Source organism: Anopheles stephensi, chromosome 3 (genome assembly GCF_013141755.1).
Source record: "Anopheles stephensi strain Indian chromosome 3, UCI_ANSTEP_V1.0, whole genome shotgun sequence".
Lineage (NCBI taxonomy): Eukaryota > Metazoa > Arthropoda > Insecta > Diptera > Culicidae > Anopheles > Anopheles stephensi.
In genome coordinates this window covers 10,740,601-10,762,427 of record NC_050203.1, presented here as the reverse complement: position 1 = coordinate 10,762,427, position 21,827 = coordinate 10,740,601, and the positions used below count along the sequence as shown (strand labels likewise).

Here is a 21,827-nt window from a genome sequence, read left to right as displayed (position 1 = left end):
AGGGAATTTTATAGGCGTACGGGCCAACAGAGGAAAACATTCCGGCAGCCCTGTAACACGAGCTTCCTCAAGACAGAGCTGATGGACGACGAGTTGAGGTGATAAAAGAGAAACCAAACATATTTACAAATCTATGTTTTATATGCTTTATAATCGTTAGAGTAGCCTACTACCGTTCCTTCTCAGCGGAGAAGAGTTAAAAGATTTATTTTACATGTGCGATTACGAGCGCAGTCTGAAACATAAATCATTCCGAACGAACATAAACAAGATTCCCTACGAGATTCGGAAGAATATTTGAAACAATATTCTCCACAACATGTTACCACAGTACCATACACCTAATCATAATCTCCTCGTTTTTGCCGCATAATTATTCAATACCGAATAATACTTAGGTCGTGCAATCGACTGCTTACGAATAGTTTACCTATGCGATCACTTTACAAAACATACATGTTAACCGATATTTACTCGGAGGAATTTTCACTGTCCTGGTCGGAGTGTGGCAATCCGGGCTGATTGTGCAGCGATCGCATGTGTCGTATGAGGTTCGATTTCACGGTGAAGCCCTTGTTACATATTTCACAGTAGAATGGTTTTTCGCCTGTTCGAGGACGGACAAAGAGAGGTTATAGGATATATTCCAACTTCGTTAAATCGCCCCGCCCGATCGATACGTACCGGTATGGGTTCGTCTGTGGATGGCCATGCTGGCATAGGAAGGAAAGGATTTATTGCAAACATTACAATGCTTTTCCGACTGCGCACCGTCCGCTGTCGCTGATACGGGAGATGCAGCGGGTGCCGTCGGTGCATTGCCAGCGGATTGCTGGGTGGTGGACGTTAACCGGCTCCGGCTCGTCCGCCGGTTCGCACGCTTATTGCATGCCGCCAGCTCCGATTCGGTATGTGCATTCTGTACATGCCGCACCCAGTCGGCAGGAGTTACGTAGAACGTGGCACACAAATCGCACCGCAAGGCAGCCGTTTCATCTGCCGTTTCGGACTGCGAAGCAGAAACAAAAAAAAAAAAACACAGATTAGCATATAAGATTTAAAAAAAATGTTACCCATCCAGCTTACCTCCTCCGCACGACGCCTTCGTTTCGGGAGCGTTTGTGAGGTATCGCTATGCCCTTCGATATGTCGTACCCAGTCACCCGGAATGGTAAACGTTTCGCTGCAAAGCTCACAGGTTAAGGGAGAGTACGTCGGTTGCTGTGCCGTGGAGGAAGAGGAAGAGTGAGAATTGTCCGTCGTCGGGGTCGTTTGACAGTCTTCGGTCTTGATCTTTTTCGGAGCGATCGTGGCTTCGTCACCCTTCTTTTGCTCTTGATTTCGTGGAGCATCCAGGGTTTCTCCGTTCCCAGGCATTGCTAGTTCTCCTGCTCGAAGATCACTCCACTCCACTGGTTCAGCTTTTACGTCGAGGAAGTTCAGTTCCCGGGGCATGACTGGTTGTTCTGTTGCAGTTGCATTTGCTACACAGTTACTGGTCGCACTACTCGCGCTTGACTGTGCAACTCGCCCTGGCGAGGACGATGATTCTGTTTGTTGCTTTTGCTCTCGGTCTTTCTTGCGATGCTCGCTCAGCTCGTGCGCCGTACTATGATTGGGTTGTTTAGCAGTTTCTGGGCTTTTTAGCGAATAAAAGGAGCGTGCTCGTGTCCCATCGCCAACACTAATATTGTGACGCGCTTCGGCCGGATCTATGGCCATGTCGCGCTTAACGTGTATGAGTGGACCAGTGGAAGAGGGAGGAAGTACGTGATGCGGTATGCAAGAGGGTTGAGTACTTTGAGGTAACGTAACGGTGACGGGACTAACGAACCGTCCGGAACAGCCGTCGATCGGTGCATGCTGATCCTTACTATTACTACTGCTACCACCAGCATTGTGCTGCACATCGTTGCCGGGCGGTTTCGTGCCATCGTTTCTCCAGAGGCCACGAATTTTCAGTATTTCTCCTCCGCGAAGCACTTCGCTCAGAATGTCCGTCGAGACGGTCGATTCGCCGGTGTACATGTACTGTATGAGAATCTGCATCGAGCGATAGGTGAGATCGGGTGGAAGCACGATGTAGGTGACTGCGTTTAGTGGAACGGGATTTTTGTCGAAAATGTTTGCAAAGTACTGCCATGAAATAGAAGAGAGGATCGGGATTAAGAGGGATGTGCTTTTTTCTGTCTTTACGCTTGATCGGTTATAGCGTACCAAGCTGGAAGTTCCGAGTATTAGTTTATGAGCAGGTATCGTGTAGTTATCATCTCCATTGCATGTGAGAAGCATAACATCCGCGTAACGATCATTTCTGCAATGAATCAACGTGTTAAGTTAAACAATTCCAAAGTTTACATCCAATGTAACAATACTCACTTGTAGAGATTAGATAGGGACACATTCATATTTTGATAATGTGAGTGCCATTTAAGTTGATACTTTTCCGCACCGCTTTGTACTGTGTGGGACATTATGGTATCGCCAGCAGTGTCGGCCTGTCCCTTTTCTGCAACGAGAGAAGAGAAGCCTTTCATAAGAACGGTTCTTAAGCGTGTGATTGTAGTATAATTTTTTTCCTAACAATCTCATGAGTCCTTCGTACGTACTGTAAATTCGTGCATAATCGTCCGCACACGAAATGCTACCCCTTCGTTCCACGGTACCCGATGAAACGTTGCTTGTCTGGCCACTGTCCGCCTGTCCGTCGGGTTCAGCGTTCCCGCTGTCAGCCTCACAGTCCACCACGATGGGCAACGGTTCGTAAGCCGTCACCTCGTCATCTTTCGCAACTTCACACAGGTTCACCACCGGTGCGACACCAAAGCCTTGCGAAAACGCGATACTCGCGTTCAACGCTTCCACATTCGGCTTCACGTCAATCTCCTCATCCAACTCCGAGGCGGACATGTTCAGGAAATCTAGCTCCGGTATACACTCGACATCCTCCTCGCCACTACTTTCGCTCAGCTCGCTAGCCGTTTCGATCCACAGTTTGAGCGTTTTACTTTTGGCGTGATGTGACGAGTTTTTCGTGTGTTCTGCCCGTGCCGTCGCTAGCCGACCAAAGTCGGAAAATCCCCGCTTGCCCCACACATCATACTCGGAGGTGTTGAACAGCAGGCAGGGCCAACAGTACAGCTTACGCTCCCGATCACATCCCGTCATCCAGTCGGTGGCGTGCAGGTTTAGCGAGTTCAAACAGCGAGAGGTCAGATTTGGCATCTGTGTTGTGGGCCGCCCATTGCGTACAATTTTCTGTTGGCTTTCTTTGCTCAGCGAAGCGAATGGGATTTTGGTCAACGTGCACACGATGCAGTGATAGGCAGGGGGATTCAACGTGGCCATCACTGCGGGAAGATCTGCGTAAATTGACAAACGCCGATCAGTGTTGTGAGTCCAGCGGAGGAGTGTGAACCAGGAAGCTCACCGATACCTGATAGGTGTATCGATTTTTCTTACTTCAATCCCACTATCACCCTTTCACTGCGATACGGTCCCGATAACGCTAAGTTCCCAAGAATAATTGAATCCCTTTGCAGTGCACTACTAGTGCACTACTAGTACAGTGTGGACAATAACACATATAATTAATTCGCTAAAACAAACTGCTTCTAGTAATTGTTCGTGGAAATAAATTCATTTGCCAAGGGGCACTTTTTTCGTTCGTAGAACATTTGCAAATCAAAACAACAACACTGACGTTCGTTTGACAACATGTTATATACACCTTGGTGCTCGAAACCATCCAATTCGAGCAGTCTACATTTTCGAGCAGTCAAATTCAGTTCAAACTTTATTTTTTCCAATTTCAACCGTTGCAATTTGAACATAAGTTTTGATATTGAATGAAAGGGAGGAAAGTTCTTTGCGAGCTAATGTTTGTTCTTTAACATCCCCGGACAGGCCCAATGTCGAGTAAAATACAACAAGCCAAAGAAAACTTTGTGTAAAATTCTTATTCATGGAGCCACCAACTGGCAATCAGCATGCTTACGCAGTTGAGCATTAATACACGTTTAATAACAATTGCTTAATACAATTGCTTCTTGACTTTAAGCTTTACAATGAATAGCTTATCCAGCAAAGGAGTAGCATCCAGCCGAGATTGTATGCCAGAATTGTAGCAGAATATTAAATGTAGAAAAAGACTGTTACGGTACTTTTCCGTAGTACACAGAATGAGAAGAAAATCACATTGGAATATGTACTAGAGGAAGGATTTATTACTTCACACAAAAATGCATTATATCGAATATCATCATTCGATTCGAAACAGTACCACTCTCCAACGTTCAGGATACCCTGTTACCCTGGTTCAAATTACTATATTTCACTAAAACAGGAAGCACAATTGATTAAACAAACTACCCCACATTTTGCCTCATCGTTATCAACAATCGTGCACGATCAAATCACGACCAAACACTACAGATTGGGCCCGCCGAATGATGCTAAAGCCTCAAAAACACCCAGTTGCTCCAACACGGTCCATGGCAAACGGTCCAACGGTGTAAAGCTACCAAACACCCGTCTCGCGGCCTAGCCAACCAACCGGATCAATATATCGATTGAATATCGATTACTTTCATCTGACGCATTGCGAACGCGGGCGCTTCACGGTTCGTTAGGGTAAACGGGGACAAAACTTTTCAACACCCTCTTGTTTGCTCTCATGTTGACTTTGGCGACGGTGAGCTGTGAAATCTTTTAATCCCAGCAAAAGAAAACAAAAACGTTTTGTTGGTTTGCAGGGATTGATCCACGTGTTTTATGTTACAAGGGTACGATACTAACAAATATTTGTATCACATTAATAAAGTAGCAGCATCATACAACTATTGTTTTCATATTATTGATGATTTGTTCAATACGGAACCGTTTCGAAAGAAAGGGTTGAAATGGGAACAAATCAGTGCTTCCCACGTCTTTCACACTTTCGTTGTACCATCATTGTCAGATCGATAAATTGATTAGCTATAAACTAACAACGAAGTGCGGTATGCAGCACGACACTTTCAACACCCATGGTTTTCACAGCTTTATCTCGACTCGTATGCACTTATTGCACCGGATAGTTGCAAGCATCGGAAGCGTTGAAGATGATCGCAGTAAATAATCTCTGCGAACCGGTTAATGAGGCAGACGGATAGGCAAGCTGTTGGCCTGCTGCACTCCACCAACGATACCGATAGATTCAGTAATGTAAGCGGCTTACACAACCCCGAAAAGTAAGTGCTACTAAACACACCTACCTAAATGTGCGTTGGATTTGTCGAAACCAAACCGCGTCCCGATTCCGCCTACACAAATGGGAAGCACAAGTTGTCGAAACAGTCCCGTGGAAGAGTCCCGCCTAAACTGGAGCCACCTTTTGCACGGCAAAAACACACTGTTTGGCCAGGACTCGTGTGCCACTCGCCCAGGATCGCGCACGAGGGGTGGTATAACAACAAACAACAGAGAACCATCCAAAATGCTCCACCGTTTGCCTCTCCGGTTCTAGCTAGGCGCTTTATGTTAAAGCGCCCAGCAAATCAAACTCTCGCCGGGCATACATGAGAGCATAATTATGCTCTTGAAGTTGGCGTGCGCTCACACTAATGCTACCGGAGTGGGACATTCTGTTGCTTCATGCGAGCAGGAGAAATACAGTGCTAAACAAATTGTTTATTTAAAAGAATACTACACTTACCTTTAGAGGATGTGTTTTATCTTTGTTAAGCAAAAAAGTATGAAAATTAGAACTAACGCAGAAACAAGCAAGATCATCTCCAGGGATGACTACTCGATCGATGTTCCCTTTGTTGGTAGGTCCTGCTAGAAGAAATATAATTGAGTAAGATCAGGGCATCCCAATATTGACCTACTACTTGAGCTACTTACGATACTATTTTTGTGTGTTCATTATCCATTATGAGCTTCACAGAACCACTCCACTACATTCGTTGATTGTTCAACATTATTCGCTTCGGATTTCTGCTTTTCTGTTTCCAGAACAGATTCAGAACATTTATATAAGGCAATTGCACTAAATTCCATTATTTTTAGGAAAATTCTACACTTTTGCTACAACTCCAAACGCATTTCCCCCGAAACCGTTCCGCGGAACGGTAAACAACGCGATATCAACAAAAGCACCGCACCAAAGACCAAGGTAACTTTAAGCGTCACGCCTATAATCACCTTGCCACTGGAGCAGCTGTCAAACACCATAGATGTTGTTTATGTTGCAGCAACGCTTGGTTCTTGGTAATGAAAGAGGACGCAGAATAGCCGTGAAGGGGGAGAGGGCAAGCATAAGAAAGGAAGAAAAAAAATCGAAGCATAATTAACGAGCATTAAAAGTGTGAAAGAAAGCCGAACCGCGACGCACCGTTTTGTCTCTTCCGACGAACGAAAAATGGAGCTCAGCCAGATGTACAAGAAGAAGAAAAACCGGTGGTCGATTTCCAAAATCGAGCTGCTGATCGATCTGTGGGCCGAGCATTACCGTGAGCTGAAATCGTGCCGACGGAATGACCACGTCTTCGTGAAGATGAAGCACAAGCTGGAGAAGAGCGGCTGCAAGGTGACGGTGGAAGACATTCGGATCCGGATCAATAACCTTTCCGCCAAGTACAGGTAATTATCCCGTTTTATGGGGCACGCGAAGCTTTCCCACGTTCTAACCTCGCGCGGTGCATTGTCACACCGATGGTGGTGGTGTACGACGCAACGGGTACGCCGTTCCCTCTTCACAGAAAGGAATCGATGCTGACGCTGTCCGGTGGGTCACCGTCGCGCTGGCCACTGTTTAACAAGATCCACAACATCCTCAGCAACGATGCCGGCGGGCTGGATGAGACGGTCGAAACGCAGGAGGAAAGCATGGAAGGTGAGTATGAACTGTGTGTGGTGCCAAACACTGGGTGGTTGTGTCCCTTGTCTTGTGTGCAGAAGGTAGGCCATATTTAATGACCCCGTTCGTGGGAACGGCAAAGAGAATGTCGATTCGTTTGGTGTTTGCGACATTTGCCCAATCGGTAGTGCGGATGCTGAGTTGTTATTGGTGTTCTAGTGATTTTTGTAGTGCATATAGTTAACTGATTCAGTAATTAAGTGATGAGGTCACTGCCTAACACACCTGTTTGAAACTGTATTGTACGAGGAAGCAAACAATTGAAGCATTTTTTTCACATTCTTTACGTTCAAAAATCACTGCAGAAACACCGGAGAGCAAAACTAAGGTGTACCAGCTGAAATGCAACTACAGACATGAGAATATTGACAACTTTTTCACCGATTTGTACTTGTGAGTATATTTGCCATTGTCGCATACTGGTTCGGTTGTTTAATGTGGTACTTTCTACGCTTTCAGCAATCCACGCTACGCGGATGTAACCCTGGTAACCTGTCACGATGGGGAAACATTTGCCATTCCAGCACATCGCATGGTACTGGGAAATTTCAGTATGGTAAGCTTCTTCTACAACATGAATGAGAGAGTCTAGCGCTTAATGCCATTTTCATTGCACCAACCCGTCTCTCTGCAGTATTTTGCAAACATTTTTGACAAGCTAAACGTACCGCAAAACTCCAACACGTACATCGTGCTGCCGGGAAGCATATCGCACCAGACGATGCAAATCCTGATGCAGTACATGTACACCGGCCAATCGTCCGTACCCGAGTACAACGTGGACGATGTGTTGCGCAGCGGTGAGCTGTTAAAAATTCGCGGCTTCTGGAGCGAAAGCCGATCGGGAAGCCAGCAGCAGCAACAGTCGTCCTCGAGCATGGGCCACAAACGTCGCGCAACGGGGGCCGAACCTCGCAATAAGATGCACTATCGTCAACCAGGTACCTCATCATCACAGGAAAGCAGCGAACCAGCGAGCCGTCCGGTGGCGGGCAGATCGACACTGCCATCGGACCTGCAGACGGAGATGGCTTCCGATTCGGGCACGTCCGCCCTGGACTCGTTGGACGAACAGAAACGGCTCGCGATAGCGGCCATCCAGCGTGATCTGCACGCTAGCTCGATGCGCGCGATGGCACACGGTGCGGCTGCACTGTTCAGCAGCAGCCTCTCCGATGTGAAACAGGAACCGACCGAATGGGACGATCTGGATGACGATAATGACTCGGACGAAGATGTGATGATACTCCCGGAAGAAGTGGTCAAATCAAAACTGGCTACGGATGGAAAGGCTAAGCAATCGGCACAAACCTCACAGGCGGCATTGGCGGATCATTACGCGCTACAGCAACAGCACCAACAGCAACAGCCAGCTGGTTTGCTGGTTGGCGCCGGTTCGGCAACCGATCGGCAGCAGCACCAGCTACTGCCGGAACAATCGCACTCATCACACCAGCAACAACCAATAGAACCCTCGCTGAGCTGTGACCTGTGCAGCTCGTGCTTTACCAACACGGACGATCTACTACAGCACATCATCAGCACGCATGGGGACGCTCCGGAAGTGCTGCGTAAACGAAGCCGGATGGCAGAAGAAGTGAGCAAACAAAGATGGTCTTTGCAGGACATTCGCCTGGCAGTTGAACACAGACACAGAAAACGGTACTAATATCACCCTTTTTCTATTGCACTACCACTTGCAGGAAACGCCACTAAACAACATGCGTTGCGACTTTTGCGGGAAGTTCTTCACGTCAGCGGTCGACTGGGCTCAGCATGTACTGCAGGTGCACAACGATCGTACCGCCGAATTACAGCAACAAATGGCCCAGTTTTCCGGTGAGCACCACAGCACATGAAAGCATTAAGCGCCGCTTATTTGTACGAATTTGTTTTTTTTTTCATCACTTAACAGAAGAGCTGTTGCCCAGTATTAGCAAAATTCGTTCCATCGCATCATCTAGCTCGGCTGACTAATAATAATAATGATACTCACGCGATTCACGGGTCCGGCATTGGATTGCATGGATTGGGGGCGATGGATAGAGGAAGGTGACGGTCCGGGAAGGATGGAGAACAAACAAACGATAACCTCGATTGAACAATTTTATGATATACTCTATTTTTACCCCTTCCGTTTTTTTACTGGCTATGACAACAACAGTTGCTTCTTGAATATTATAAGCAGCTTTGCCCCCTACCTGGCGGCAAAGTGCGGGATACAACTACAAAAGAGAAGTTACGAGTAGAAAATTATACAACACAACTAGGCAATAAGGACTTGTAGTAGAGCATTAAAGAAAAAAAAAACAACATCATAGAGAGCATTACAGAGCAGAGACACATTTGCGCACATGTCGAAATATACGTTTTAATGAATTCACCATAAAGGGGATTTAGTTTTTCTTTCCAGTTCCAGGTCGGAACGCATGAAATGTTCTTTCGGAATTTTAAGTCGTTGGAACCCCACATCATCTTCAGTTGAACTTATCTATCATTACCTTCACAGTGTCTTAAAAGCCTTCAAGTTAATGGCTACAGGCGATTGTGAATGCGATAGTATTGGGTTCATTTTTTATCATGGTCATATAATGCAATTACTATCCATAATATTAGTTATTTTACGAGATTCTCTTTACTCCAGCACAAAGAAAGGCTGTAGGACCCGTTGCAATTATTTGGCTGGAATTTGAAGTACCAACCTACGTTTACGACCACGACTTCACTTCTCGAAGTAAGAGCTACGCAGAAAACAAGTGTGAATTGTTTTAATTAGAAACATTTTTATTAAAGTCGCGCTTTTGCCTTACTTATTTGTTTTTACTTATTTTCCATACATTTTTGAGCAATGATTGGATGATTATTTTAATTAATTGTCACAGCCCGATGTCCACCCGCTGTGCGCCCTGCTGTTGTTTTGATCCAAGGGGGAAACTGTCAAACGAAGAACCACGGAATAGCGTTATTTATTTGTTTGTATTTCGCAGTTCTTCCAAAAGTTTGCAAAATACAGTGAAATTGGTGCGGTTGTATCGTACAATTCGCGCTGCCTACCATTGGTGAGACACCATGGCACACAGTATCGTTAGAACGAAAAATCGGTGGACAACGGCGCAGCTGGAACTGCTTGTAGATGTGTGGGGAAAATACTACCAACAACTGAAGGCAGGCCGTGGCCACGAAGAGATCTACGAAATGATGGTAGACGAGCTAAAGGAAGCCGGATGTCTGGAAGCCACCGTAAAACAGGTGCGGGGTCGTATACACAACCTTAGCGGAAAGTATAGGTAAGTGCGCTTGATGGTATTTGGGCCACCACAACACCGTACCAAGCTCACCTTCCGGATCCCGGGATTGCGTTGTTGTGCCTCTTTTTTTGTTGCAGGAAGGAGGCAAGCGAGGTACTGAAAACGGGCATACCATCACAGTGGAGCTTGTACAGTAAGATTTCGAAATTTTTCGAATATTCCGCCCCGGCACGGTTTAAGAATTTGGGACCCCCGGTGTACGATATGACCGAATACCTGGACATGGATCTCGTGATGACGGGTGTAATTGAGCGACATGCGTCCAACAGAAACCGGGCCGACAATCATCCGGCAGAATTTGAGCTGGAGGAAAACTCGCTCGACATGGAGGACGATGAGGTAGAACCGGGCGACGGGTCGGCCGATCGTGCAAATCGCGAAGAATATTCCGACATGGGAATGTACGACGATGAAAATACGCTCGATGAATTTCCGGTGGAAGATGAACGCCGCTCGGGCAGTAGGTCGGGGGAAGAGCAAGAGCACGTACAGCAACAATCAGAGCACGAGGAAGAATCGGTAGTGAAAGAATCCGAGCGGGATGACACGGATGAGGATGGAGATTCGACTGCGGAAGATGACGGTATGTTTTCGAATTTGCTGGCGTGTACTTGGCACCTTATTAGACGTTTGTTTGTTCTTTGCTGTTCGTTTTAGATATTACTGTTCTGGAACAACAAACGCAAAAGTCTAGCGAAGTGTTTCATATTGAGGGCGATTTTCGGCAGGCAGCAATTGAAGAGTTTTTGTGTCAATTGTACAGGTAACGACGCGTGCTGCTGTCCACGGTTTATTCGCATAATGGTGTGCAAACCATCCTCTAACCGATCGCTCTTTGTTCGAACAGCAATCAACTGTATGCGGACGTGATGCTGATTACATGCCACGAGGGCGTTACGTGCGTGATGCCGGCACATCGAATGGTTTTGGCAAACTTTAGTGAGGTAACGCTTCGCATAACAAGCCTTGAAAAGGCAAGAAAATCCAAATAACGCTCCCGTTTCCATTGCACAGTTCTTCTCCAGCGTCCTGGGCGCACTAAAACCGAACACAAACGGGAACCCGATTACGCTCTGCCTGCAGCCCGACATTTCGCAACGCATTATGCAGCTTCTGCTACAGTACATGTACACGGGCAAAGCGTCCGTGCCGAAGGGGCTGCTGGCGGATTTTCTTCGCTGCGGACAAATTCTCCGCGTTCGGGGCATATGGAACGAAGAGAGGGGAAAAGCACCGGCAAAACCGGCAGCAATTAAGCCACCTGCCGTTGTGAACGTAAGCAAGGAAATGCACACCCGCGCACCATCGTCCATTTCCGACGAGGAAGAGGAACGTTCGCTTTCCTCCTCGTCGGTCACAAAGACAGCCGATCTGTCGCCGAAAGATACCGGCAGCAGTACAAGCAGTTCCGAAACGGAACAGTCGACGGTAACGGAACGGTCCAAAAAGCGGCGCAAAAAAATGAGCAAAAAGGCGTCAAAAATGCGTCGTGTCGCGAGCGAAGAGGATGACGATTCGGATGATGTAGAAGTTTCGTCCAAGGTTGGGTTTGATTTGCTACGCTCGGATTCGGAAACGGAGGACAAAACGACGACAGAGTCGCGTGATAGGCGAAGCGCGACCAGCGACGGTGTGTCCGAGGGCAGTGAAGAAGACGTCGACGATGATGAATCCTACGATCTCGATGATGAGGATGACGATAGCACGGACGATTACGACGATTACGAAGAGGAGGAGGAGGGCCTGGACGATGAGAAAGGATCGGTAGAGGACGACGAGGAGGAGGATGAAGAGGAGGATAACGGGACGGAATACATTGACACGGAACAAGACGATGCTGAGATGGACTTTGAAATGATTAGCGTGGTGAATGGCGACGCCGAGTCGGTGGGCAATGTGTCTACCGGTGTGACGACAACCCCGGAACCATCGCTACCACAATCGGAAGCAACGTCGGAGAAGGAAAGCATCGAACACAACAATCGGATACCGGCGAATGGAAGTGTGAATGGAAGCGTGAACGGAAGATCGCGCCAAAGCTCGGTATCGCTAGAACATGGACAATCGGAAGAATCGGAACAAACGGCACCGGTAAAACCGTCCACAAAACCACCCGACATTCGACGCACGTATCAAGTAGTACCTTCCGCGCCTCATACCACACATGAACACATGAACGGTACGGCACCGTCACACCCCAGCCATCCGGAACAGTGCGCCAACAAGCATGATTACGCACAACCTACCACGAGTAAGAGTGCGCTGTTGCGCAAGGTGCGGTCGGTGTACAGCTGTAAAATATGTGGCGAGCGGTTCAAAACAGCCGACACCTGGGTGGAACACATCGTGTACGAACACTACGAGCGGAAACCGATCACGCACGAGGAAAGCAATCCGGTACGTGGAAAGGAAGGCATATTGGGTGCATATCGGTTGGGATGTCTAATAGGGTTCGTTTTGTTTTTTTTTTTACTGTTGCAGAAAGGACACATCACGATGCTGCAGTGCGATCTGTGTAGCAAATTCCTTGGCTCGGAATACGACTGGGTGTATCACGTGCTGAAGAAACACACCGAACGATATCCACACTTTCACGAAGAGTTCTCGCAGTCGGATTGACCCTCCCGCGGCGTGCAATCGTTTCCCGCTGGCATACGTTGAAGATGCATGATGATGGAGGATAGCGTCGGGGGAGGGGCGTTTAGGTTGTTGTCTCACCAGGCTCTACATAATGTTTATGTAGACGTATATATGTTTAGGGCGCAGAGGGCACCCGTCCGTAAGGTTAAAGAGCGTTTAAAGAGCGGGACGGTGACGGTGTCACTTACGCATTCTTCTCTGCTTTTGCACACGAATAGGCATCCTTCTTCCTGTTTGGCACTACGATCCCAAGAGAAACTCCTAGACAGCCATTTCTTGCTTCCTTGACTTAATTTTACCCGCTCAGCTCAGGATGCTCAGTCCTTGCGCGTATTGTAATGTGTTCTACTTTACTTTTCTTCTTCTTCTTCCTTGGCACTACAACCTCGAGAGGTCTCGGCCTGCCACCATTTCTGGCTTTCTGTGACTTAATTTTACCCGTAGCAACGTAGTCAGCCATGCGTACGGGGAGGCGGTCTGGATGGGATTTGAATCCCGGTCCTGCCGTATGAAGACCGGCGCCGTTATCGCCTCGGCCACCGGACCGCCCCAATACACTACTTTACTTTTACACCCAGACAGTTTTTACTTTTACACAGAGAAAGTTTTATATTTTCACTCGCACTGCTAACCCCCTGTTTTAATGCGCAACACTTTCGGACGGGTTGCGAGGTTATTTTAAACAGATAGAAATTGCCACATATGTGTATTTATATGTTAGCCTAAGGTAGCACCATATGAAGCTGATCAGAACAGATGTCATGTAACGGCAGACGGTGTACAACAATTCACACATTGTACAAATTTTTATGCTCTAGATTGTAAGTAAATAAACTCTCGAACCTGTTTTTACTACCGGATGTTTGACTCTTCCGACGGTGGCGATCGCCCTCTCTGTGTGTTTATGGACTTGTGCCTTCCGGTACCAGCACGTTTGTACGCATCGCAACAAGGAACCTTCAAAGGAACTGCTTGAGTCGCACAGTTCAATCTCCTTGGCCTTGAAAGTAAGCACAGTGGGAAGATGGGAACGATTGTAGGGTCTAAAGTAAAAAGGGTAGATTGTATCTAACCTTAAATATTTTATTTTTCTTGTAATATCTGCGTTACACACAGGATGCTTTTTAAAATACATCTACAATGTGTATTGGTGAAAAGCAAGTAGTGATTATACGCGAACTAGTAGCAGTAGTAGTAGTAGTTATGGCACTTCTGCAATACGCCGAGTGCACTTTAGTAGGGGTTCCAAAAGGGATTCTGGTTCGGTCAACAAAAAAACCAGGTGACAGTAAAGACAAAATACAGATTCCATTTTCCACCAACAACAGCGATAACGATTGTCAGAAGGCACTATCATTTGGTACACGGTTGGACCCTGGCATGGGTGGCTGAGTCGTTGGTATTTAAAACCTAAATGCTGTACCGTTGTGCTACGACACTAACGGGTAAGCGGTGAAAACATGTTTTTTGCTTGCGTCCCATGAAAAGGTTAAACTAGCTGCTTTCCTCTTGGACTGGCTCCACACATTTACAGAACATGCATTTGATCATCGATCGTTGACAACGGTTGATGCTTCCTGGTCAGCTTAAAGCCTAAAAAGCCGATAACCGCAACGCCAACCAGCACCGCCAGTCCAATGCCTACGTAGAGCGGAATATCGTTCGTCGTGACGGAATCGTTGGTGGTGTGTTCTTCCTTTGTCCGTGTCGTTTCGGCCGTCGTTTGCCCGCTGCTGGGTTCGGTGGACGTAGCGACGGTACCACCGCTACCTCCGGCACCACCGGTAGAAGGTCCTCGACCAATGACCGACTTACAGCAAATTCCTTGCAAACTTTCATATCCGATGAAGCATTGACGCGATGCAGCAATCACTTCCACCCCCTTTTCTTCCAGGTGCTTCAGCAGCGTTTCGAGCAGATTGCAGTCAAAGTCGTTCCCATCGAGATGGATACGCTTCAGGGCGGGCATGTCGTAACGAATGTCGGTAACGGACAGATCGGACATGAAGCCATCGCGCAGGTACAGTTCCTCCAGATTGGGAGCTGTCCGGAACACCTCAAAGTTAAAGTTGCTCGGCGTGAACGGATTGCCGGTCAGATCCAGTACCTTCAGCTTCGGTAGCGATGCTTTCACTTCATTCTCGATAAAGTGTGCCCGCACATTGGCCAGGTACAGTTCCGTTAGATTCGGCAACGGTGCAAAGACTGACAAATCGATCGTATCTTCGTTGTTTTCTGCAATTCCTGTGCTGCTCAGGTCCAACACTTCCAATCCGGTCAAACTGTTCGCAGCGGTGCCGAAGCTGCCCAAGCTATTGTCTCGCAAGTGCAGTTCTTTCAGCCTCGTGTTCGAACCATCGACGGATAACTTTTCTATCGCGTTCATCTCTACGTGTACGATCCGCAGCCGGTTCTTGATCGTTAGCTCTTCGAGGCTGACATTGCGTGCTACTAGCATTTCTAGGCGTGAAAATTGTTCGTAGAAACGGTTCGGTAAGGCGAAAAGCTGCGAGTTGACGAAGGCAACGTTCGTTGCCGGGCTGGCAGCGATTTCTGGCTCTGGCTTTCCTCGCTTCCACTCGACCGCCCGGAACACACAAAACTGGCCCGATTTGTTTGGCCCGTACTCGAACTGCTCCATCGTACATTGCCAGCTTTGGGCCAATGTCGCTGCTGGGAGGTACACGGTTGTTGCCAGTAACACGATTACGCTGAGGCAATGCATTTTCACTGCTGCAAACGACGCTGTTTCGTCAGATGGGTGCGTTCCCGTCGCCGTATTTTCTTGTTCAAACTGCACTGCTGTTGTTGTTATTGGACAGTGAGTCACAAAGCGGCGCCAACATCTGTCAAACTCGAATGACGCCGAGGTGTGGCTAAAGCCGCGATTATACGGCACGTAAACACGTGCATGCTCGTTTACTTGTTTGTGCAAAGTGTAAAGACGGCTTGATAGCTTTTGAAAAAATTATAAAACGTTGCCCAATTTTTCGGGTTTCTCATGGAATTACCAGTCTTTGTAGGAAAATGTAACATGGGATCGGTTTTGTTATTAAACTTTTCAGCCTTGTTTTATATGGAAAGACTGCCCTAGTCCCAAGCGCCGGTAAAACTAAGTCAAGCAACCCAAAACTGGTAGACCTCGCTCGAAATTGTAGTGCCACACAGATAGAAAACACTTTCTTGACGAAACTATTCACCAACATCCTGTTTCGCAATTTTACTTTCCGGTTCGTTGTTTTCATTCGGCACCGTAGTATCGTTTTCTTCATCCAACGCCTCCGATTTAGCAATTTCTTGACCCATCTTTTCCAGCGTTCGTTGGTTACTGGATGAGGTGTCAGTTTTCAGGATCTCCCGCAGTGCCATCGTGGCGTATGTGGACGTTGGAAGACGGAAGTCTAGTAGAACCGCTTTTTGTGCGGACTCGTTCGCTGTAAATCGATAAAAAAGCGAGCAATATAAGTAACGGAACTATATGAAACCGGAACCAACATTTCCAACCTACCTGCCCATTCGGCGAACGGTGGTTCGGGTAGGTTTTTCATTTTTTCCACATCGGAAAGTATAAGTGAATCGGTCCCATTCAGGTAGCGCACAATTTTCCACTCCAACCGCTCTGGACGGACAAACAGTTTCCGGTAGGCACCGGCCAGGGAAAAGCTTTTCATTTTTAGTCGCAATTTATCCGACGATAGCTCCTCTTCGGCCAATGCTTCTTCGTACCAGCGGGCACACTCATTGCTCGGGTACGTTATATCATGACCGGGTAGTGGAAGTACAATATCGAACATAGTGTATCGTTCCGACGCGATATCATCCGCTGTTAGGGGTCTTACAAGATTCTTAAAGTAAGATGTTTCCGTCCCATCATCTTCCACTTTGGACTCATTTGGTTCCGCTTCATCCTCTTCTTGCTCTGCGTCGACCACTCCAATTGTTTCTAAATCTGCATCCTCACCACCACCAGACAGTGCTTCCGCTTTCGCAATGGCCGCCCTATCGTTCTTGTCCGCATAAACCAGATCTCCTTCTACCGGTGCAAAGCCATACTTTCGGATGCGTTCCGAGGCAACACGGTTCCAGATGAGGCTTTGGTACGCGTGCAGGTACAGCAACCGTACGTTCCGTGGCAAATGCCCAATAGCGCCGTAGTAATCCTTTGCGCCCCGATTAGCCAACCAGTGGAGCAGGGTTGCTTCGACGGATTTGTTCGATGGCCGAAGGATTTTCAACGCTTCCTTCGCATCGTGAGTTTTTGCCCAAATGGCGCGCATTTCCACCATGAACGGTGGTTCATCTTCGCGTGGTTGTAAAATCAAATCGCACGCTTCCTTCCAATTGCCTTTCAGCATTTCGATGCCAATCTTGTACGTGGGCACGGAGGCACAGTTGCCGAACCGTTGCAGCCCGTAGTAATTGATGAAACCTTTCTCGCGGAACTCTTCCATACAGCCGTTGATGATTTCATCGCTAGCGGTTATCTGGCGGAGCGCGATGCGGAATCGATTACCCTGCAGTTGCCCTAGTTTGAGCGTGGTCGGTTTAAACGTAAAGTTACCAACGCGAGCATTCGGAATGCTTCGGGCAGCTGCAATAATCTTTGCCGGTTCACGCGTTTTGATACACATCCACTGGGTGGTTTTAGCACGCCGATCCTTCGTCCCCGCGTACGTCAGTAGCGAGGGTGCGCAGTATAGCTTCTGGCCCAGCATCATCGTCGCCTGGATGGTGTCGAGATTTTCCTTGTACAGCAGGAAGTACGTGTACGGGTGTGGCCACAACCATTTTTCGCGCCGATCGCGTGCCATCGCATTGGAATATTTTGTAATTTTTATCAGCTTCCGGTCCTCCTCCGTAACTGTCGAGCCCACAACGGCAGCACCGAACACTGCTTTCACTCGGGTGTGGATTGCCGTACGATCCTCTTTCGATAGATCCGTCACATCGATGCTAACGGATGGTTCACCGATTCCGTCGACGATTTCTTGTATGCGTTTCACGTTTTCGGGCTTAATCAAACGAACCAGTTCCTCGTTCGGATCGATAGTGTCCACATTCGCTTCCTGGTCCACCGAAACGGGAGGTTTCACCATGGACGTGTCTGTTAGAATCGCTTCCTCACCGTCAGCATCGATTTCATTCACATGAAAGTCTGAAAATCTTTTGCAAGAGGACTGTTAGAATGGCGGATGTGGCCCGGGAGGACAGTACACAACTAACCTCGACTTTAAAACACCTTGGAATCCTTCCTGCTTCGAAACATACTCCGTACAGTAGATGTCTTTCTCTGCGATACAGGACGTACGGACTGTGAAGCTACGTGGAGGACGGTCCCTTCCACTAGCCGCACCACGTTTAAACGGTCGAGAATGATGATTATTTCGATTAAATCTTCCTCGTTTCATCGTGTAGCTTATGGAGTTCTGAAAGAAATACTAAAACTTGTCGTTTTGCTCAAAGCGCAGCGGTATGTTGGTGCCTAACCGGCAGGTTTGATGGAAACGTGCGTTTGTTATGATTGTTTGACGTTTCATCTTTTTTGTGCAATGTATTGGGCGTGTACACACTACCGTGACGAGTTGCGTACAGAAACAGTGCAAATAAGGTTTAAATATTGTTGTTTAATATTCGGTAGAGGAGCTACATAATAATTTTAAAACGCAAAATGCTAGTGAAGAATTTAAGAACAATTTTAATATCATAGCATCGCATTTTTGACCAGATTCGTCGAGTTTGGTTGTACACGATGCTCCGGAAAACGCGAGAGAGACAATATGGAAGCGCCGCAGAGGATGAATTCTCCGCATTTCTCTCTCCCACGAAATACACAAAGAGAGAGAGCACAGCAAAACAAAACATTTCCCTCTGTGTCAGTGCGGAAGAGCGAAAGAAGCAAAACAAACCTGTCGGAACTGTGAAACAGAAAGAGACAGCTATTGCGTTTGTTTAGCAGAACGTGGTTTAGCACGGGATAGCGGCACGGTACGCTTAGTTCTCTCACACCATTCAAAGCGCATGGACGAACGCACGTCGTCCGTGTTGAATGTTTTGAGTTCGTTCTGTTTAGCCGGCAATTCGATACAAAAACCGGAAAGCGATTGTAATTACTTGTGTACAACAATCTGATCGATCGAGCGATCGTAGTGTTTCCACTATTAGTAAAATATCAGGTGGTCTTCTAAAAAATCTGTGCTCCAAAGCAAAGCTGTATCAGCTTTCCTATCGTGGCACTGGATTAGAAGCGGGTCACAAGTGTGTTACCGGTGAAAGATTGTGCTCCAGTTGATCCTGAAAAAGGATTCAATCGGTCTGTTGGTCGCGCACCGTTGAAAATGCTTTTGCAGGTGAAACGAGCACCGTAAACAACAGCACCGCAGCATCATCTTCTGCTCATCTGTAGACTACGCACAGTGGAAAAGAACAAAACGCCAGCAAGAATACCACACTGGTAATAAAACGAGAAATATATCGTAAAACGATAGTAAAAGAAACACACACAAAAAAAAAAACAAACGTCTCAAGAAGTACCAGGAAACAAACGATCGAAAAACTCGTTTTGCTCTACGTGCGCTGTGTGGCTGTGTTGTAAAGCGTAAGCGTCGCGCATTCGTGTGTGTGTGTGTGCGTTGTGTGGTTTTGTGTTTGATTTTACTCCATGCTTTTAACGATCGACGCCAGTCGGAAGGAAAGAGAGCGCTAACCACCCGTCTGTCAGTGAGAGTGAGACAACACGTGAGTGCCGATGTGTATGCGTTACGCGCTGATCCAAGCCGGTTTGAAAATAGTGTAATCCAAACTGCATCGATCAAGATTATCCTTTCGGGTGCATTAAAAAAGCGGGTGTGTCCGGCATAAGAAAAGTGCAAACAAATCACTGATAAAAAAGAAGAAACAACAGAGCAAAAGAAGCAATCGTGAATTAAGTGCCTTTTCCGATAGTGCCCAGGCCGATAGGTGCAAACGCAAGCGAGATTGAAAGAAGCAATATAGCGAAGGAAAAATTGCCCGCTTTAAAAATAAAGTGCAACGCGTGACGATAATTTCTTGTGCAACTTCAGGTCGTGAGCGTGTGTGTGTGTTTAATGCTGCAAAAAAGTTGTACAAAGTGCATCAGCACAATAAAGCAATAAAAAATATATACATACGGGGGATGAAATTTGATTCACCGCCTATAAAGTTGAATAGTGTGCGGTGAGCGCTTTTTTTTGGTGTCGGGCTATATTTTTGCCCTTTGCTGAGTTCTCTTGTTCGAAAATTCGATTGCAAAATTCTTATTTGCTGGAAACAGCCGATAAAGAAACGAAAGAACCTTTGTGTGGTTCTGAAGCAGGCGAAAAACAAAACCTCACAGTGTCATCTAACAAGCCCTTGGCGAGTGTTCGTACGTGGTTATGTGCGTGTGTTTGTGAAGAAAAAGAAGCCCTTTCCTTAGCCTCGAACGCGCGTGATCACTTGATGATCGATTAGTGCTGGTTGCAATAAAGAAAAAATCCGAGTCGAGATACATTGAAACTGCAATTATAGGCGGAACGGAAACCATAAGACCCAAGCCCACGTGGAAAGGAAAAATTACACCCTCGTGGAACGACCCATCAGAACTCCTGAAAGAAAAGGTAAGGAGCAATGAAAAACGGAAACGGGTTCAGCAGTTTTAAAAATCTAAATTAAATCACTATGTAAATTAAGCAGGCTCGGGAGGAAAAATCGCCTTTTCCCTTTGCTGGTTTCTCGATCGACTATTCGAACAGCATCGAAGGCCGCAGGATGCGATCGATTATTTCGCATCCGTTTACCCGACTTCATGGGAAACTTCTTGTGCCTCGTGCTTTTCCTTTGGAGATATAAATGGGGATGGGCATTAAGTTTGTTCTAATTTTTTCTTCATTTTCATCTCGATGTTCGTTTTCCTCTGGATGCGTTTGTTGAAACACACGTTTCCCGGACGCTGGTCAGCGTTGATGGGCAGAGCTCTTGCAACTTTAAATTACTCACCCACGTCCACCATGAGTATAGGCACAAGTTTAGCCATGATTGGTAGGTTTCGGCACAGCCCCATCGATTCACTTTCGATGGTAAGGTGCACAATAATAATCATCATCATTACGAGCGCCCCGATAGCGCTCATTATCGCCCTTCTGTCTAGCGAAATCGAAGGGAAGGTAGTCGATTGTGTTGAGCGCCTCTAGGTCGGAGAGAGGGTAAGGGTAGTTCAGAATCTGTCAAATCAATCATGTAATACACATAGATCCTTGGAGTATAACTTGGGACATCATGCTATCGTTATGACTCTATTATCCGTTCGATGTTTGTCCAATAAAAAAATGGGAACCTTGGGTTGCAAATCAACTTCCAATATCCACCCGACACGCTGCTGACTAATCCATCAGCTCCAATTAAAATCACAGCCATTTAGCATTCCACGAAAAATCACGGTTCACAATAGTTGACTCACAACTCGAGCGTACACGCTATTCGTGCGTGCGTGCGTGATCGAGATGTTCAATTGTGCCCAGCCAGTGCATGAGTGGAATCTCAATCCGGAGTACGGTCCCATGTCTAGATCAAGGTCAATTGAGAAACGCAAACAATTCCGCCCGCCATTAGTCTACCAGCTCAACCAGAGAGCTTGATGGGTTCTGATAGATCGCGGTGACGAGTCAACTTCCTGCCTTTACCTTTATATTGCTCGATCGAACCAAGCTTCATCGACGATCACATTCCGATCGCCGTTCGATTCCGATCGCAGTGGTCTGGGAGGGCGGTCATCGTGTTGTTTGTCGTTTAATTGCTTACAACTCGCATCATGGACACTAGATTTTCTAGCCAGGCCCAACCGGTTTTAGATGCCAACGATTGGGTTGCGCTGGGACCCGGAATGGGGAAGATGAAATCAAATATCTGAACCACCGGTGGTACTGCCAGGCAGCAGCAGTAGCTACCAGGTTGTGATACGAGATCAGTACAGTAGATTTATG

The 21,827-nt window shown here is 47.0% G+C and overlaps 6 protein-coding genes across 9 annotated transcripts in view; 3 read left to right on the top strand and 3 right to left on the bottom strand.

Moving 5' to 3' along the window:
* Positions 1-122: 122 nt before the first annotated feature.
* Positions 123-3,694, bottom strand: LOC118513156 (protein tramtrack, beta isoform-like). 2 transcript variants are annotated; one of them, XM_036058603.1, is made up of 7 exons: positions 3,463-3,694; positions 2,610-3,362; positions 2,380-2,509; positions 2,218-2,314; positions 1,087-2,136; positions 685-1,009; positions 123-607 (listed from the first exon to the last, which is right to left on the bottom strand). In XM_036058603.1, the coding sequence occupies exons 2-7, from the start codon at positions 3,346-3,348 to the stop codon at positions 471-473; spliced, it is 2,478 nt and encodes an 825-aa protein (XP_035914496.1). In that variant the 5' UTR covers positions 3,349-3,362; positions 3,463-3,694; the 3' UTR covers positions 123-470. The 2 variants fall into 2 exon arrangements, with proteins under 2 accessions (XP_035914496.1, XP_035914495.1); XM_036058602.1 differs by having other exon boundaries at positions 2,610-3,693.
* A 2,523-nt stretch (positions 3,695-6,217) lies between these two features.
* On the top strand, positions 6,218-9,291 carry LOC118513157 (zinc finger and BTB domain-containing protein 17-like). Its single transcript, XM_036058604.1, has 7 exons — positions 6,218-6,624; positions 6,744-6,877; positions 7,207-7,294; positions 7,361-7,457; positions 7,536-8,498; positions 8,605-8,740; positions 8,817-9,291. Exons 1-7 carry the CDS (start codon positions 6,404-6,406, stop codon positions 8,876-8,878), a joined length of 1,701 nt encoding a protein of 566 aa, XP_035914497.1. The 5' UTR covers positions 6,218-6,403; the 3' UTR covers positions 8,879-9,291.
* A 526-nt stretch (positions 9,292-9,817) lies between these two features.
* LOC118513152 (protein tramtrack, beta isoform-like) lies at positions 9,818-14,127 on the top strand. The gene is made up of 6 exons (XM_036058599.1): positions 9,818-10,188; positions 10,287-10,792; positions 10,867-10,972; positions 11,057-11,153; positions 11,224-12,606; positions 12,691-14,127. Exons 1-6 carry the CDS (start codon positions 9,971-9,973, stop codon positions 12,826-12,828), a joined length of 2,448 nt encoding a protein of 815 aa, XP_035914492.1. The 5' UTR covers positions 9,818-9,970; the 3' UTR covers positions 12,829-14,127.
* LOC118513155 lies at positions 13,887-15,707 on the bottom strand. The gene has a single exon (XM_036058601.1). The coding sequence runs from the start codon at positions 15,572-15,574 to the stop codon at positions 14,378-14,380; it is 1,197 nt and encodes a 398-aa protein (XP_035914494.1). The 5' UTR covers positions 15,575-15,707; the 3' UTR covers positions 13,887-14,377.
* Positions 15,708-15,879: 172 nt separating this feature from the next.
* LOC118513153 (pseudouridylate synthase 7 homolog) lies at positions 15,880-18,380 on the bottom strand. The gene is made up of 3 exons (XM_036058600.1): positions 18,073-18,380; positions 16,358-18,012; positions 15,880-16,283 (listed from the first exon to the last, which is right to left on the bottom strand). Exons 1-3 carry the CDS (start codon positions 18,255-18,257, stop codon positions 16,042-16,044), a joined length of 2,082 nt encoding a protein of 693 aa, XP_035914493.1. The 5' UTR covers positions 18,258-18,380; the 3' UTR covers positions 15,880-16,041.
* A 452-nt stretch (positions 18,381-18,832) lies between these two features.
* Positions 18,833-21,827, top strand: part of LOC118513151 (semaphorin-1A) — an 88,536-nt gene continuing 85,541 nt past the window's right edge. For all 3 annotated transcript variants that reach the window (XM_036058598.1, XM_036058594.1, XM_036058592.1), the window contains exon 1: positions 18,833-20,465. The gene's annotated coding sequence lies outside the window, so the exon portion shown is untranslated. The remainder of the gene's footprint in view (positions 20,466-21,827) is intronic.

Excerpts from the sequence above, each read along its gene's own strand:
- LOC118513156 (XM_036058603.1), bottom strand. The coding sequence starts at position 3,348 with ATGGCCACGTTGAATCCCCCTGCCTATCACTGCATCGTGTGCACGTTG. Across the intron at positions 2,510-2,609 it reads CGATTATGCACGAATTTACA|AAAAGGGACAGGCCGACACT; the intron begins GTACGTACGAAG and ends CTCTCGTTGCAG. Across the intron at positions 608-684 it reads CCACAGACGAACCCATACCG|GCGAAAAACCATTCTACTGT; the intron begins GTACGTATCGAT and ends GTCCTCGAACAG.
- LOC118513157 (XM_036058604.1), top strand. The coding sequence starts at position 6,404 with ATGGAGCTCAGCCAGATGTACAAGAAGAAGAAAAACCGGTGGTCGATT. Across the intron at positions 7,295-7,360 it reads TTTTTCACCGATTTGTACTT|CAATCCACGCTACGCGGATG; the intron begins GTGAGTATATTT and ends CTACGCTTTCAG. Across the intron at positions 8,741-8,816 it reads ACAAATGGCCCAGTTTTCCG|AAGAGCTGTTGCCCAGTATT; the intron begins GTGAGCACCACA and ends ATCACTTAACAG.
- LOC118513152 (XM_036058599.1), top strand. The coding sequence starts at position 9,971 with ATGGCACACAGTATCGTTAGAACGAAAAATCGGTGGACAACGGCGCAG. Across the intron at positions 10,793-10,866 it reads TTCGACTGCGGAAGATGACG|ATATTACTGTTCTGGAACAA; the intron begins GTATGTTTTCGA and ends TGTTCGTTTTAG. Across the intron at positions 10,973-11,056 it reads TTTTTGTGTCAATTGTACAG|CAATCAACTGTATGCGGACG; the intron begins GTAACGACGCGT and ends TTGTTCGAACAG.
- LOC118513155 (XM_036058601.1), bottom strand. The coding sequence starts at position 15,574 with ATGCATTGCCTCAGCGTAATCGTGTTACTGGCAACAACCGTGTACCTC.
- LOC118513153 (XM_036058600.1), bottom strand. The coding sequence starts at position 18,257 with ATGAAACGAGGAAGATTTAATCGAAATAATCATCATTCTCGACCGTTT. Across the intron at positions 18,013-18,072 it reads CAAGGTGTTTTAAAGTCGAG|ATTTTCAGACTTTCATGTGA; the intron begins GTTAGTTGTGTA and ends CTCTTGCAAAAG. Across the intron at positions 16,284-16,357 it reads ACCGTTCGCCGAATGGGCAG|CGAACGAGTCCGCACAAAAA; the intron begins GTAGGTTGGAAA and ends ATCGATTTACAG.